This window comes from Pan paniscus, chromosome 8 (assembly GCF_029289425.2).
Source record: "Pan paniscus chromosome 8, NHGRI_mPanPan1-v2.0_pri, whole genome shotgun sequence".
Taxonomy (NCBI): Eukaryota; Metazoa; Chordata; class Mammalia; order Primates; family Hominidae; genus Pan; species Pan paniscus.
Window position 1 is genome coordinate 34,478,988 of NC_073257.2, and position 17,534 is coordinate 34,496,521.

Consider the following 17,534-nt stretch of genomic DNA (forward strand, 5'->3'; position numbering starts at 1 on the left):
TGAACAAAGAAACAAAAATCCATAATTACTAGCTAACCTTGACCGGGTGCGGTGGCTTATGCCTGTAATCCCAGCACTTTGGGAGGCTGAGGTGGGCGGATCACTTGAGGTCAGGAGTTTCAGACCATCCTGGCCAACATGGTGAAACCCTGTCTCTACTGAAAATACAAAAAAGTTAGCCAGGCATAGTGGCAGGCGCCTGTAATCCCTGCTGCTCTGGAGGCTTAGGCAGGAGAATTGCTTGAACCCAGGAGGCAGAGGTTGCAGTGAGCTAAGATCATGCCACTGCTCTCCAGCCTGGGTGACAGAGTGAGACAACACCTCAAAAAAAAAAAAAAAAAAAAAAAATTAGCTAACCAAATCCAGCACCATATAAAATGTATATACAACATGATCAAGTGGGAATGTAAGGTTGGTTTAACATCCAAAGATCAATTTATATACTATGCCATATTAATAAAACACAGGATAAAAATCATGTGATCATCTCAATAGATGAAGCAAAATCATGTTACAAAATCCAATGTCTATTCATGATAAAAATGCTCAAGCTAGAAATAGAAGGGAAGTTCCTTAGATAAAAAGCATCTATGAGCCTGGGCACGGTGGCTCATGCCTATAATCCCAGCATTTTGGGAGGCCAAGGAGGGCAGATCACCCGAGGTCAGGAGTTCAAGACCAGTCTGGCCAACGTGGTGAAACCCTGTATCTACTAAAAATAGAAAAATTAGCTGGGTGTGGTGGTGAATGCCTGTAATCCCAGCTACTTGGGAGGCTGAGGCAGGAGAATCACTTGAACCCGGGAAGTGGAGGTTGCAGTGAGCTGAGATTGTGCCATTGCTCTCCAGCCTGGGCAACTGGGTGCTCCATCTCAGGGGTTGGGGGGCCGGGAAAGAAAAGCATCTATGAAAAACCTACAGCTAAAATAATACTTAACGGTGAAAGACTGAATGTCTTCCCTCCATGATCAGGAACAAGGCAAGTATGCCTGCACTCACCACTTCTGTATAATATTGTACTAGATGTTTTAGCCAGTGCAACAAGATATTAAGTAAATAAATGGACTGAAGGCATCCAGATTGGAAAGGAAGAATAAAAACTTTTTATCCACAGAACTATTAAACTATCAATGTTAGTTAAGTCCACAGGCTCCAAAACCCAGTATATAAAAATCCACTGTATTCCTACATACCAGCAATGGACAATTTGAAAGTGTAATTAAGAAAACAATTCTGGCTGGGCACAGTGGCTCACATCTGTAATCCCAACACTTTGAGAGGTCAAGGCAGGAGGATCTCCTGACCTCAGGAATTCAAGACCAGCCTGGGGGAACATAGTGAGGCCCTGTCTTTACAAATAAAAAATTTAAACATTAGCTGGGCAGTGGTGGTCCATCCCTGTAGTCCCAGCTACTGGGAAGGCTGAAGTGGGCAGATTGCTTGAGCCTAGGAGGTCGAGGCTATAGTGAGCAGTGGTCACACCACTGCATTCCAACCTGGGCAACAGAGTGAGACTCTGTCAGAAAATAAATAAAAATGTAAATAAATAAATAAAACAATTCTGGCAGGGCAAGGTGGCTCACGCCTGTAATCCCAACACTTTGGGAGGCTGAGGAGGGAGGATCGCTTGAGGTCAGGAGTTTGAGACCAGCCTTGGCAACATAGTGAGATTCCATCTTCACACAAAAAAACTAGTTGGGTGTGGTAGTATGCACTTGCATTCCCAGCTATTTGAGAGGCTGAGGTGGAAGGATTCCTTCAGCCAAGGAGTTCAAAGTTTCAGTTATCTATGATCACGCCATTGCACTCCTGGGCAACAGAGTGAGTTCCTATCTTCAAAAAAAAAAAAAAAAAAAAAGAGAGAGAGAAAAAAGAAAATGGTTCTTCTCTATAAGCTGAAAAAAATAATACATTTAATAAAAGAAGAACCAGATTTGCATATTGAAAACACTGTAGACAGAACTTGTAAAAGCTCTAAATAAATGAAAGACATTTCATGTTCATGAATTTGAACATTCAAAATTGTTAAGATGGCAGTTCTCTCCAAATTGATCTATAGAGTCAATGCAAATGAACATCCATGAGCAAAAAAAATGAACTTGACCCTTAAATCTCACATTAAATACAAAAAATCAACTCAAAATGGATCTTAGACTTAAATGTAATATCTAAAACTATAAAACTTCTAAGAAAATGTAGGAGAAATTCTTTGCTATCCTGGGTTAGGAAAAGTTCTTAGGTATAACACTAAAAAGCATAATCTATAAAAGAAAAAAATTGATGAACTGGACTTTACTAAAAGTAAACTTTTGTACTTCATATGACACCATTAAAAAAAATAAAAAGACAAACCACACAGTGGGAGAACATATTTGCAAATCATATATTTGATGAAAGACTTGAGTCCATAATATACAGGTTGAGTATTCCTTCTCCAAAATGCTTGTGACCAAAAGTGTTTCAGATTTCAGATTTATTTGCATTTTGTAATATCTGTATTCCATTTACCAGCTGAGCATTCTGAATCTGAAAATCTGAAATCTGAAATGTTCCAATAAGTATTTCCTTTGAGTGTCATCTTGGTGGTCAAAAAGTTTTGGAATTTTGAGCATTTCAAATTTCAGGTTTTCAGATTTGGGATGTCTAACCTATATATAAAGAACTCTTATGACAGGAAAAACAACCAAATTAAAATATGGGCAAAAATTATGAATAGATATTTCACTAAATAAGACGTAGGAATGGCTAATAAGTACTGTACAGATTAATGTTCATGGCAGTATTATTCTAATAGCACCAAAGTGGAAATAAGACAAATGACCAATTAGTATAGAATAAATAAAATGCAGTATTTATCCACACAAATATTGAGCAATATGAAGAAATGAACTGTTGATACATGCTACAACACGGATGAACTTCAAATACCTTTCGCCAAGTGAAAGCAGCCATATGTGAAAGACTAAATACTGTTAAGATTCCATTTAAATGTAATTTCCTGAAAAGAAAATAGATCAGTGTAGCCTGAGAGAACAGGAGAAGACTAAATACTGTTAAGATTCCATTTAAATGTAATATCCTGAAAAAAAAATAGATCAGTGTAGCCTGAGAGAACAGGAGTGGGAAATGATTGCTAATGGGATTGAGGGAACACTTCGGGTGATGAAAATGTCTAAAACTGGATTGTGGCGATTTCACAACTCTACAAATTTACTAAAATAACATGAGATTTACTCTTTAAATCAGGTATACGGTACAATACTGTTAACTATATGCACAACATCCTACAGCAGACCTCTAGAACTTACTCATCCATATTACCAAAACTTTATATCCATTGAACAACAACTCTCTATTTCTCCCTCCCTTCAGCTCCTGGAAACCACCATTCTATTTTTTGCTTCTGTGAATTTGGTTATTTTAGATATCTCATAAAAAAGGAATCATGTAGTATCTGTCCTTATAGGAGAAGATTATTTCACTTAGCATAATGTTCTCAGGGGTTCATCCATGTTGTCACATATGGTGGGATTTCCGCTTTTTTTTTTTTTTTTTTGAGACAGAGTCTCACTCTGTTGCCCATGCTGGAGTGTAGTGGCATGATCTTGGCTCACTGCAACCGCCACCTCCTGGGTTCAAGCGATTCTCCTGCCTCAGCCTCCCGAGTAGCTAGGATTACAGGCATGCACCACCATACCCAGCTAATTTTTGTATTTTTAGTAGAGACGGGGTTTCACCATGTTGGCCAGGCTGGTCTCAAACTCCTGAGCTCAGGTGATCTGCCCGCCTCAGCCTCCCAAAGTGCTAGGATTACAGGTGTGAGCCACCTCACCCGGCCATTCCTTCTTTTTCATGAATGAATAATATTCTATTATATGTATATCCCACATCTTCTCTAGCCATCCATCCATCAATGGACATTTAGGCTGTTTCCATGTCTTGGCTACTGTGCATAACGGTGCAATGAACGGGGAAGTGCAGATACCTCTTTGAGATCTTGATTTCACTTCTTTTGGATATACATCTAGAAGTTTTTCTAGAATTGCTGGGTCATATAATTCTATTTTTAACTTTTGTAGGAATCTTCATACTGTTTTCTGTAACAACTGTACCATTTCACATTCCCAGCAACAGTGTACAAGGGTTCCAATTTCTCTAAATCACTGCCAACACTTCTTTTTGCTTTGTTTTTGTTTTTTTGATGATGGCCGTCCTAAGAGGTGTGAAGTATCTTATTGTCATTTTGATTTGTATTTCCCTAATGATTAGAGATGTTGAGCACCTTTTCATATACCTGTTGGCCATTTCTATGTCATCTTTGTAGAAATGTCTTTTGAAGTCCTTTGCCCATTTAAATATGAGGTTATTTTTTTGCTCTTGAGTTGTAGGAGTTCCTTACATATTTTGGACATTAACACCTTATCAGATAAATGGTTTGCAAATATTTTCTCCCAGTGCATGGTTTGTCTCTTCACTCTGTTAATTGTTTTCTTTGCTGTACAGAAGCTTTTTAGTTTGATATAGTCCCACTTCTTTATTTTTCATTTTGTTGCTTGTGTTTTTGGTGTTATAATCCAATAAATCACTGTGAAGACCAATGTCATGAGGCTTTCTCCTATATTTTCTTCTAGGCATTTTATGGCTTCAGGTCTTACAGTTAAGACTTTAATCCATTAAAAAAAAATTTTTTTTGTATGGTGTAAGTAAGGGTCCAGTTTCATTCTTTTGCATGTGGACATTAAGTTTTCCAAGCACCATTTTGGTGAAAAGACCATTCTTTCCCCATGTGTATTCTTGGTACCCTTTTGAAGACTGTATATGTGTGGGTTTATTTCTGGGTTCTCTTTCCTGTTCCCTTGGTCTATGTGTCTGTCTTTATGCTAGTACCATACTGCTTTAATTACTATAACTTTCTAATATGTGTTGAAATCAGGAAATGAGGTATCTCCAGTTTTATTCTTCTTTCTCAAGGTTGCTCTAGATATTGGGGGTCCTTTGTAATTCCATATACACTTTAGGATTGGTTTTTCTAGTTCTGTAAATCAATAATTTTTTTAAACAAAAAAATTTTAAAACAAATGAGTGCTATGGTTTGAATGTGTCTTCCAAAGTTCATTTGTTGGAAACCTAATCCCCAATGCAAAAGTGTTGAGAGGTGGGACCTTTAAGAAGCAATTAGCTCAGGAGGCCTCTGTCCTCATGAATGGGTTAATGACCTTATGGCAGGAGTGGGTTATTGCAGGAGTGAGTTCCTGATAAAAGGATGAGTTCAGCTCCCTTCCTTTCTTTTTCCCTTGTGTGTTGTGTGCTCTCTTGTCCTTCTGTGTTCTACAGTGGGATGACGCAGCAAGAAGGCCCTTGCCAGACGTGGGCCCCTTGACTTCTCAGCCTCCAGAATTGTAAGAAATACATCTTAGTTCTTCATAAATTAACCACTCTCAGGTAGTCTGTTACACCAGCACAAAACAAACTCAGACAATGAGGTAGGCCTATATATACTGTCATGAAAAAAATTCAAAGACAAATGTTTTGTTTCTTCACATTTTAAAAAGTCGCTTTTAAAAATCAAGGTCATGCATGTACATAGCTTTTTAACAAAAGCAGTACACATGGTCTTATGACAGAAAACAATGCACCTTACACACACAGGCAAATCATTTCCGCTCACAGTTCTTCTGAAGGTTACAAGGTTACAAGTATACATTGCTAATTAACGTGCCTTTGTATACCACATCCTGCATCTAATCTCTTTCCCACCTCTACCAACAACCTCTCGTCCAAAACCACCATTGTGTTCTGAAAGGACAACTGAAATAGCCTCTTACCTGGCCTTCCTTCCTGCTTTCACACTTCCCCACCAAACAGTCAGAACAGTGCTTTTAGATCACTGCACTCCTTTACTCAGAATCTTCCAGTGCTTTCCCATCTCGCTCAAGGTAAAATCCAAAATTTTCACCTTGGCCAAAAAGGGCCAATATGGCCTGGTCTTCCACTACTTCTCAGACTCATTTCCTGTTATCTCCTTCTCCTACTCATGCCTTAGCCATGTGGACCTCCTTGTTGGGCCTTGCAAACCCCAGACATGCTCTTGCCTCCAGGACTTTGTAGGTGCTATTTCCTCTGCCAGCAATGCTCCTTCTCAGACAACCTTGCTCCTTCACTTGCTTTGTACCTCTGCTCAAATACTACCTCTCCGAGAGCACTTTCCTCAGAACCCTATTTTAAAATGCAGCTCCATCAGTCTCTATCTGCTTACCCTGCTTTATTTTTCTTCATGTTACTTGTCACTACCCAAGAATTTTCTTTCATTGCATGCATTTGGGTTCTTTCTAGCCTGTTTCTCCACAGCTCCTTAGGGCAACTATCTTTGCTTGCATGGTTGCAACTTAGTTGCAGGCATATTAGTATTCTAGCTCAGTGGGAGGGAAAAATAAATAAGGGCTCATATGAACACACATTACTTTATGTTCTCCTGAAAAGAAATTAGTGATACAGCCATATCAGAGTTTGGGAGGCTTGGGAATGCAATGTCATTGTGCACATATGTGCCTGACCAACAATCTACTGCTAGAGAAGAAGGAGAGAACTTACTTTGGTGAACAACATGCCACAGTCCTCCACAATGTGTGGATTTTAAAAACTGAAAAATAATCTGTAAAACATATAAAATGTTTAAAATATAAAAAGCCATCATGTAAGATATTACATAATTATGACCTGGTAAATATTATTCACCACTGAAACAAGTGCTCTTTCTACCAATCTACTTTGTAGTATAATTAAGTGTAAACTATTTCTTTTTACGTGTGGTTTCCATGTTCTTTGTGGAATTTCTGGTTGCTTTTTACTGTTTTTTTGTTTTTTTTTGTTGTTGTTGTTGTTGTTTTTGAGACAGGGGCTCACTCTATCACCCAGGCTGGAGTGCAGTGGCATGATCATGACTCATTGCAACCTCGATCACCTGGGCTCAAGTGATCCTCCTGACTCAGCCTCCCAAATAGCTGGCACACAGGTGTGTGCAACCACACCTGGCTAATTTTTCTTTCCTTTTTTTGTAAACATGAAGGTTTCCCTATGTCGCCCAGGCTGGTCGCAAACTTCTGGTCCCAGGTGATCCTCCTGTCCCAGCCTATCAAAGTGCTGGGATTACAGGCGTTAGTTGCTGCACTTTGCCTTTTTTTTCTTTTCCACATTTTTACATAGGCATTTTTCCAAGTTCTCAGCCATACTATCTATTCTATGAAACCTCCCTCCCTCCCAGGGTCCCTGTCATGCCGTCCTTAGTTCTCCTGATTCACCATTTCTTGGATCCCATGTTGTCCTCTTCGATTTATTCCTTTTGTTGCTGGAGTACAACCTCAGGAAAACTTCTAGGAAAGGGTACGAGTTCTCACCCCACGTATTTACCATCACACTTGGTCAGTTCTAGATTCAGAACCATTTCCCCTCAGCACTGTGAAGGCACTGTTCCCTCATCCCACAGAATCTAGTGTTGCTGAGGGACCTGTGTCATTCCAGTTTCCTTTACTTTGGAGACATCTTATCCATAGAAAGTTTAAAGATCTGTGTATGCTCAGTGTTCATAAATATCCCCAAGACCTTTTCCATGTCTCCTCCTTGATTTTGAGAGACTCTTACAAAGTTGTCTCAGGTGTCCCCACATCCTGAAAACTTAACTGTATTATTTACTGAACAATGATCTTGCCCCCGTTTTCTCTGTCCCACACTAGAACCCCTCATCAGACGTGGACCCCTTGTACCAAGTCTCTGTGTTTTCTTTTGCAAGTAACAAAGATCAATACTATAACACTTTTCACTTCATGGGCAATGGTGAAAAATGTAGTGTTTGGTTTTTATGAGAGTATGAGGAAGTGACCTCTCATATACCACTAGTGGGAATGTGTATTGTTATAACCTCTCTGCAGGCCAATTTCAGAGCCCTCAGAGGCTCTAAAAACATTCATATTCTTGAACTAAGCAGCTTCTAGGAATGCAATCTCTACTTCTAGGCACACAAGCTAATAAAATAGATATGAGTGAAAAGACAATTTTTTAAAACACCATGTCCATCTCAATGAAATAGCAAAAAAAGGAAGCAATTTAAATGTCAACCGATAGGATATTCTTTAATGATATCATGGCAGCATGGGCTATCATGTAACTCTTTAGAAAAATGATGTGGATCTTATTTATTGCCATGAAAGATGCTCATGTTCTAGAGCTATGTGAAAAGGACAGAAAGTAGATTAATCCTATTAAAATTATACATATCCATACATATACAGAGAAACGCTAAAGTCTCTAGAATGATATACAACATTTATACATTGTTTATACAATGTTACACAGAAATGTTCACAGAGATCTCTTTAAAATTATGGTTGATTAGAAAAAAATTTAGCTTAAGTGTATTCTTTTTGCTATGAACACAGTTTTATCAAAAAAGAGTTAATGATATAAATCTCTAGATAAATTTAAAGTATTTTCCATACAAACATCAGTAAAGCAGAATTAACCAGAGGTAAAAACATATAAGTATGGAATCAAAATATGTGATCTTGTCCCAGTTCTACTAACAACTGTGTCACCTTGAACAAATATCTTAACAGCAGTTTACTCAGCTGTAAAATAGGGAAAAATAATGGTTGCCTATCTATTTCACTGTGTCATTATGAAAAACCAAATAAAAGTATATCTAAATGTTCTGAAAAGCGTAAAATACTACAAAAATGAATAATGGAATAATCAATATTATCACCAAAGCAATTGAAAATATAAATGTTGGTTTGCTACAGAATGGGAGAAAATATTTGCATCTGACAAAGGTCTAATATCCAGCATCTATAAGGAGCTTAAATAATCCCATGAAAAAGTGGGCAAAGGACATGAACAGACACTTTTCAAAAGAAGACATACATGCAGCCAACAAGGATATGAAAAAAAGCTCAATCACTGATCATTAGAGAAATGCAAATCAAAACCATAATGAGATACCATCTCACACCAGTCAGAATGGCTATTACCAAAAAGTCAAAAAATAACAAATGCTGGCAAGGTTGCAGAGAAAAGGAAATGATTATACACTGTAGGTAGGAGTGTAAATTAGTTCAACCATTGTGGAAAGCAGTATGGCGATTCCTCAAAGAGCTAAAAGCAGAACTACCCTTTCTTTGACTCAGCAATCCTATTACTGGACATATACCCAGAGGAATGTAAATCATTCTACCATAAAGACACATGCACGTGAATGTTCACAGCAGCACTATTCACAACAGCAAAGGGATGGAATCAACCGAAATCCCATTAATGATAGATAGTATAAAGAAAATGTGATTATATATACACCACGGAATACTATGCAGCCACAAAAAAGAACGAGCTCATGTCTTTTGTGGGAACATAAATGGAGCTGGAGAGGGTACTATCCTTAGCAAACTAACGTAGGAATAAAAAACCAAATACCACATGTTCTCACTTGTAAGCGGGAGCTAAATGATGAGAACTCATGAACACAAAGAAGGAAACAACAGACACTGGGGCCTGGAGGGTGGGAGGAGGGAGAGGAGCAGAAAACATAACTATTGGGTAGTAGACTTAATACCTGGGTGATGAAATAATCTGTACAACCAGCCCCTGTGACACGAGTTTACCTGTATAACAAACCTGCACACGTTTTCTAAAATTTAAATATCTTTAAAAGTTGTAAGGTTGAGAGGGTAAGAGAAGGAAGGGAGAGGAGTATGAGATGTGGCTCAGACCAAGAGAACTACTGTAGCAGGAAACTGGTACGGCGGCAGTGAGGATGAAGGCAGAAAAACCAAAAGGACAGTCCTTATCATGTTTACAATTTTTTGTAGGGCTAGCCTGACTCTAAAAGTAATAACAATATATTTGCCAAGATAATAACTATATATTTAGTTCACTGATAAACCATAATGCTTATTTTCCATGGAACAGTCCACTTACGTGTTTTTGAAACCAGCATAATAACAATATATAAATTTCCCCCAATAGGAATCTCCTTGCAGTTGAGCTATACAAATGAAATTGGGAATTTTATGATTTTCCTTCCTCCTCTTCACTTGCATAATGGGCTACATATATAACTACACACCTCTTACCTCACACTATGGCACTAAGCTAATTATAAAAGCCTGTTTAAATCTAGCCACCTGTCTTTCGTTTTGCTGCCTACCTGGGCCTTTTCCAAACAGGCAGAAAAATCTCCTATCAGTCTGTTATCACAACCAGAATGCAAGAGATTAGTGACCAGGGAGAGAAGCAGAATCAGTTTACATCCTTTCAGGCAAAAGAATAGTATTACTTCACAAGCAAGAAATCTGGGGCCCCCTGACCTTAATTTAGGAAACCTGCAGTTAATCATCATGTTAAAGTTGGTTTTACATGCGAGACAGTTTTTGTTTCCGCTGTTATTTTTACAATTTGAGTGTCCTTTGTGATTACCAAAATTATTTGCTGAAAGGCATATATCAACATTTAAAATATTTAATCTATAATAAAGTAGGCCTTACAGATTAGGTATACCTGAATTAAAATATACTCGGTGTCAATTTTTTAAAAAGCTTAAAAAAAATTGCTTGTGTTTATCCAGAGTACAATTTAGCAATCTAACTCTGCTAATTATGACAATTAATATACTTAATTTCTTTCTTAATTGAGGAATAAAAAGGTTTTTAACTGTAATCCGACAACCCAAATAAAGAATCACATAAATCCCACCACTGGCACACATTCACCTCTCTCCCAAAAGGTCAATTGTTTCTTGAAGGAAAGAGAACTAAGCCTGAAGCTACAAATTTGGCAAGGAAACCGGGTCAAAGAACAGCTGTGCAAAGCCAGGGAGAAATAGGCAGGTGATCAGGTCAGTATGCAGAGGTTCTGATGACACTCAATTGAACCTGGCTACTTTTTCATAATCGAATACTTAATGAAAACAAATCTAATTAACACCATAAGCCAAAAAGAGGCACAAGTGGTCTTTTTAAAGTGTGGTTAACTTTCACTTAACATTATACTAGAGAAACAATACTAGCTGAACCATTTTAGCTGTTTCAATGTAATTTACAAGTCATCCCTGTGAGTTACTGATTCTACAGACACCTGTTCTCTTTTACAGAGTGATTTTCTGTGTGTGTGTGTGTGTGTGTGTGTGTGTGTGGACATATGCATGTGTTGGGGGACAGGAGAGTTATTGAAATGAATAGTCCAGCCATGGAGATGATGCTTACAGAATGAAAATGCAGTGTGGGTCTATATATATATTGACATAGAAGAAAAGTTATAATGGCATTTTTTTGTACAACAAAAGTTTAGATTTATTACATATTTATTTCCAAGGTACCTTTGTTATTATGAAAACAGAACTAATCCTTGGCCAAAAAAAAAAAAACCCCAAAAAGCAAAAAAAAAATCACTTCACAATGTCAGGTTTTCCACTTCCATGATAAAGGGAAAAAATATCTATTGCAGACACGGAATCATTCTGCCTTGGGTAAGTCTAGGGAGGAAAAAAAGGAGACATATGGGATGAATTTGCAAAAGTTTAAAAAGATGCTTTTGACAGCACCAAGACTGCTCCAGTAAATTAAGTATATACTAGGATCTATGAGGCTCTGTTGGTTATATCCTGTGTATTCTTGGCATTTAAAAAATTTTCATCTTTCTCCTCTTAAAAATACAGATAAAAATGTACCAGGTTTTAATGACAACAAATTAAAATACTGCTTTACTCAGTTTCCTATCTGCCTTTAGCATCAAATGTAGAGCCTTATAGAAATATTATCTTAGAAGTTAAATGTGGTGCAGTCTTCAAAGGAGATAATACATTAGTATTACTATTATTTTTCATTAAGCAATTGAACTAAAAGTTTAGGGCCTTTTTAAACCAATGTTTTATAACTTTAAAAAATTATTTTAGTTTCTTTTGATAATCACTGTATTAATAGCAGCTATGTAATTAGAAGGTCATAGTACCTAAAACATCAAAAACCATGGAATGTCTTTAATTTGGTCAGATATTTACTGATATGTCATTATTAACCTATCTTTTACAAACAACCTTAAAACCGAGATAATAAAACACACCATCCAGTAACATGTTTAGCTGAAGAAAAGTTATCCTTATGGTTCTTTTCTAGTAACTCAAGATAACTAATCTCCTCATGAAACACAGCAAAAAAAAAAAAAAAGTTACAAAATACTTCAGCTATTTTCCCCTATGATCAAACTTCAACTCTGAAGCAAAAATATTGCTAAACGTCTTATAAAAATCCAGATTGTAGTCTTTTAAATGACCTATACAGTAGTAACAATATTCATATATATAATTTAAAATTCTCAAAGCAGGTCCATTGCAAAAACAAAACAAAACAATACAAAACTTGACAGTACAGGTCAAGTATACCTAATCCAAAAGTCTGAAATTGCTCAAAAATCTGCAACTTGAGCACCAACGTGACGGATTAGAGATGCGCAACTGTAATAATTTCTGTAAGTTTCTTTCTAAACTAAAAAGTGGAAGTTTATTATTGAAAGTAACTTACAGCATTTATAAGCTCCTTTTGGTAGCCATGTTCAGTAATCATTTTGCAGGTTTTAAAAAACTATCAGTACTAAAAAAGGCCTAAAGGTATGCTAACAGAATGGAAGGGGAAATTTAAATCTTTGCTTTCAGTAACCCTCTAAGTATTTTTGGATCTATAGGATTTATTTAAAGTAAATTTAGTAAAGCATATTTACTATCCCTCATGAAAATATCAATTTGATAAAAATAATATTTTTTCTCAATTTCAATTAAACATTTACTGTGTATTTAGTATATTACACATCAGGCACTGTGCTAGGTGCTTTCTAAAAAATTTTCTGCTCTAAATTTCCTCAATAAAAGCATCTAAAGCATTAAGTCAAAACCTTTCCAAGTAAGTAATTTATCTTTTAAATGTTAGGTATGGACACACACACACACACACACACACAGTTTCTTCTGGTTAAACTACTTATCAAACGAACTGTTGCTATCATCCTTGAAACAAAAAGGCCAACACCATTTGCATTATGGGTATATTGCTCATTTAATTAATCAGAACCACCTGTCTAAATAGCAATCGCAATCTGTACTTCAATGTTAAAAAGATCCAGCTGAAATACAACCCTCCTAATTCTGATCAGTTTGAGAACTATTTTTTCCACAGTTAAAGGGGTCACTATAAACATAAAAACTGGCATTGTTTTCCTTTGATTAGGTTACAGTAGCTTAAGTCTCTAAACACTAGAATTCCTCACACAGCTGTTAACTGTGGACCAGGGGACTGGCTCACATCTGCTTCTCACTTATTGCATTAATGGTTCACCTTCAGGTCCTAAAAGGATTGTTGTATCCCCTCCCCAAAGATACTGTGGAACCCATCTATGTCTGCCTTCTACATAGCTGACTTGTTCTGGTTTCTCTCTCTATACAATGCAAATCTCAGTGAACTCACATCTGTCACAGATCGACCCAATTCGTGGGCAATCTTTTCCCATCGACCTGGAGTCCCTCCTGGGAACTTAACCATACTTCTTGTCAGTTGGCTGAGGTCCTCTTCTGTCCATTCAGGTGCCTGCAAAACATTAAAGAAAATAAAAAAAGATAATTGGGAGAAAATAAAAAGATAATTGGAAGAATAAAAAAAGATAACTGAGAGATAATTACTGTGAAGCAAATTATTGGCAATATGCTTTCTGTAAAAAACAATACTAAATTGTATCTAATAGTTTCAATAAAGATTTGAGCTGCATATTTAACACTGGAATGCAAAGCTCTAGAAGCCTATTTCATTTCCTATGTATACTAACTAAGAAAGCATAAATATTGCAAAACCAGGTTTTGCAGACATTTTTTTAAAAAGACCATTTAGTTTTGAATTAAAATGAGAAACCATTCTCAAAGCTTATGAAATGCATCCTTGCTATAAAATGCAGTGCTGCTCATAAATGCCTCACATAAAGTTACTATTAAAGGGCTCTCTTTTTTTTTTTTTAAACACACACTTTAAAGAAAGCAAAAATAAAAATAAAAAACTTACAAGTATAAATGAAATGTGAACAAGTAAATATACTGGTCTGAAATCAGAACTGCAATGACACTTTATGATCATTCTATGTAACGATATTCAATTTTAAAATAATATTTTTTCAAGAAGTTTAGCTTGTCAAATGTCACTCTTTTTTTTTTTTAAACTTCAGAACAGAAATAAAATTAGAAACTCTTGTGGCCAAGACTCAAACCATCAAGTCCATGTAAAGCAGTATTTCATTTTATTTTGACCATTTCATTTTGGTCAACTTTTAGCTTTGACTAAATGATTAAACTAAATTTAAAAATATCTTAGAGATTATAAACATGCATATGCAAAAAGTCTAACAGCAAGCATATTCTCTGCATTTTTCTCAGCACTAGCAGTAGTCAAACCCCAAAGTGAGCACAGAAAAATAAATTATTATCCAACGACAAATAACCACGTTACAATTATTTCACATTACACTTTAGTACTGAACTATTCCCCACCAGAGGCAATAAAGCACTCTGGTATTAAACAATACTCCAGTAGCCAGCATAGAGACTGAGGAAGCCTACCTTATTTTCCTTTAATTAAAATGAAAGAATAAAGAAAAAGAAAGAGGGAAAGAAGGAAACCTTTGAGGCAAATACCTTTTCTAATCACCATTTCCGATAATGAACAGGCATACATCAGGCAGTTTGCATTACAGAACCATCAGCACAGAACAACAGTCAGAGGTGAGTGACCCCAGGGACTATCTCCACAGCTACAGCAAAGCTTCTCCCTGACACTAATCCTCCCTGTCATTCTCCCACTGTGCTCTAACCACACTGACATCCGCCTGCCTCACTGCAAGCTTAACGGGGCCCTTCCTGACTTTTTACTGTCTCCCCCAATCAATGGTTCAAGCGTGCTCTTTTCACCATGTCCAAATGGCAGCTTCACTCATAATCAAAGTGCATTGCCCCTGCTAAAGGGCTTTCCGAAAGGCTCTCCCATTTGCATTCATTTGCAAAGCAAACTACTTTTATTCACTTTGTTCTGCTATCAAGAATGTTCCCTGAAGCAGATAAATTGGCATAAATACAACCTGCCACTTAAGAGTCAGTAAATAATAGCCAATAGTAGGGAGGATTTTATCAATCATTCTATTTTGTATCCACTAAGAGCTGAAAGCCTCAAACATATTCATCAGTACAGCCTCTACAATACATGCATAAATTCACTTATATAAAAAGGTAGCCCACATTGGGTCTGGTCGGAATTTCTTTGATATTTAATGAATATCAGAAATCCAATTCTTCATATCAGATGACTTAAAAATTTACACGGAGGGTTTTTTCTTTCTTTCTCCTTGTCTTTATTTAAGGAAAAAAGAATTATTCTTATTCAGCTACAATTTAGAGAAATATAATTGGATTTTCAACAAAATCATAGTTTTATTGCTAAAAAGCTTTAAAAAGTAGACCAATCGGTTTCAGAAATGCAAAAGACTTAAGTTTTAGGCAGAATTTAAATAAGCTTACAGTAAAAGATCATGTCATGAAGAGCTTGAAGTTGATCACTGCATAAAGATATATACTGATCAAACCATACAGTATGTACGAAATCACACTAAATCAAATTACCTAATTTCTATGTTATTTTAACATTTTTGGAGCAAAAAAATTGTCTACAATGTCTAAAATATAAATCATTGTTTCAGGTAGTAAACTAAGTCTTTAAAATAATTTCTATTTTTAACAGATCAGCTTCCCAAATACTCTGCATACATAAACATTGGCATTAAAAACAAATCTGATTTTAATTAGATTAATGAGTGTGTAAAAGCATAGTACTTTTCTGAAAAATAAAAATTTTATATAAAGTATTTGGATTGAATTCCTGAAAAATCACCTACTGCTATGACAGTCTTAAGTTTCATAGTTATTTTATGGCCATAATTTTTATTATTAATATATTTAAAGAGGCTCGATAGTGACTAGGGCCATAATCTGAAATCTGAGAGAACCCTTTTAGCAATGCATTATTCTCCCTCCTACAGCTGTAAGGCACTTTGGTGAATGTGTAATTCCTCGGCAATAGTTAGTTGTGTCTTTAGAAGCAACAGAGCCTCCTGTGATCCAGCTACTACAGCAGCCATGAGGGTGGCCATGGCGTGAATGTACTCTCCCTCTTCTAATCTGGAGCCAACTGTAGCTGTGAAAGTCAAATGAATGCATAAGCATACTGCTTTGCCACTTAAAACCATGTGTGTCCAATCTTACCGAAACACCGGGCCAAATATTCATCTCTACAGTAAAGTAATGGAAGATACCACATGGTGTGGAGACAGCTGTTGTGACTATACAAGCACTCCAATTTTGCATCAGAAAAGCCCATTCTGGGAATAAATCTCCATACTGAATACAAAATAAAAAGTTTTCAAATTATTAAATATTTTAATGTAACGACCTCAAAATATAGCAACCAAAGTAAGAACTGATATGAAAACTTAAATTATATTCCCAAATCATGTACCTTTGGGATGGATTTTTGCCATAAAACCCACTATGTTCAAAGATTTGGTGTCTCTGAAAATCCTCTATATTCTTGGGGTAGGGCTGTATTTTTAAAGTAATCTATATGGACTTTTCCTCTCACAGCTTTGGACTATAAAATGTTAATTAGAAAGCATCATATAATTTATTTGGCACTAAAAATTATGGCCAAATTAAAAAAAATTTTTAATGTACTTGTTTATTGTATTTTTATACTTTAATGACAAAAGGCTCATTTCTATCTAATAAACAGATACTGAAACTCTCTAATGAGCAATACTTCTATTGAAATGACCTATTAATAATAATTATTTATATAAATACAGAAGCTAAAATTTTGGATTCAACTATTTTTATTAGATTCAGCTCAACTCATAAATTCTCAGAAATTTTATCCAAGAAAATAACATTCTTACATGGCATTGCCCAGTTAATATATAACACATTACTATACATAATAATATAACACATTATTAGATATACATAACACATTAGATATACATAACACATTATTAGATATATATACACATATTAGATGTATATATCTAATATGTATTAGATGGGATGGGATGAGATTGGATGTCTAATAATCTAATTATCTCTTACCCTCAAGTTCTATAAACACTTCTAGTGCATTTAATTTAGTGCACAGTTTTCAGCTATATAATTTTCCTTTCCTATTTAAAAATGGAGGCGTGCCCTTGACAAATATATATAAATACATGGTATAAAAACAACAACAAAATTAAAAACTAAATAACCTCAAATGTCTTTTTACTCTTAGGAAGAGAAATTCTTTTTTGAGGCCTATCTTTCTGACTTGCAGTTGGCTGCCTTCTTGCTCAGTCTTCACATGGCCTTTCATGTGTGTGTGTATGTGTGTGGTGGGGTGGGGGGAATGGGGGAGTCTGTTGTCTCTCTTCCTCTTCTTTTAA

General features: G+C 36.0%; 1 protein-coding gene across 2 annotated transcripts in view; it reads right to left on the reverse strand.

Moving 5' to 3' along the window:
• DNAJC1 (DnaJ heat shock protein family (Hsp40) member C1) overlaps positions 1 to 17,534 on the reverse strand; it is a 246,822-nt gene that overhangs the window by 35,555 nt on the left and 193,733 nt on the right. For both annotated transcript variants that reach the window (XM_003821385.5, XM_063607289.1), the window contains exon 9: positions 13,499 to 13,618. In XM_003821385.5, the coding sequence (XP_003821433.3) occupies positions 13,499 to 13,618 (120 nt within the window). The remainder of the gene's footprint in view (positions 1 to 13,498; positions 13,619 to 17,534) is intronic.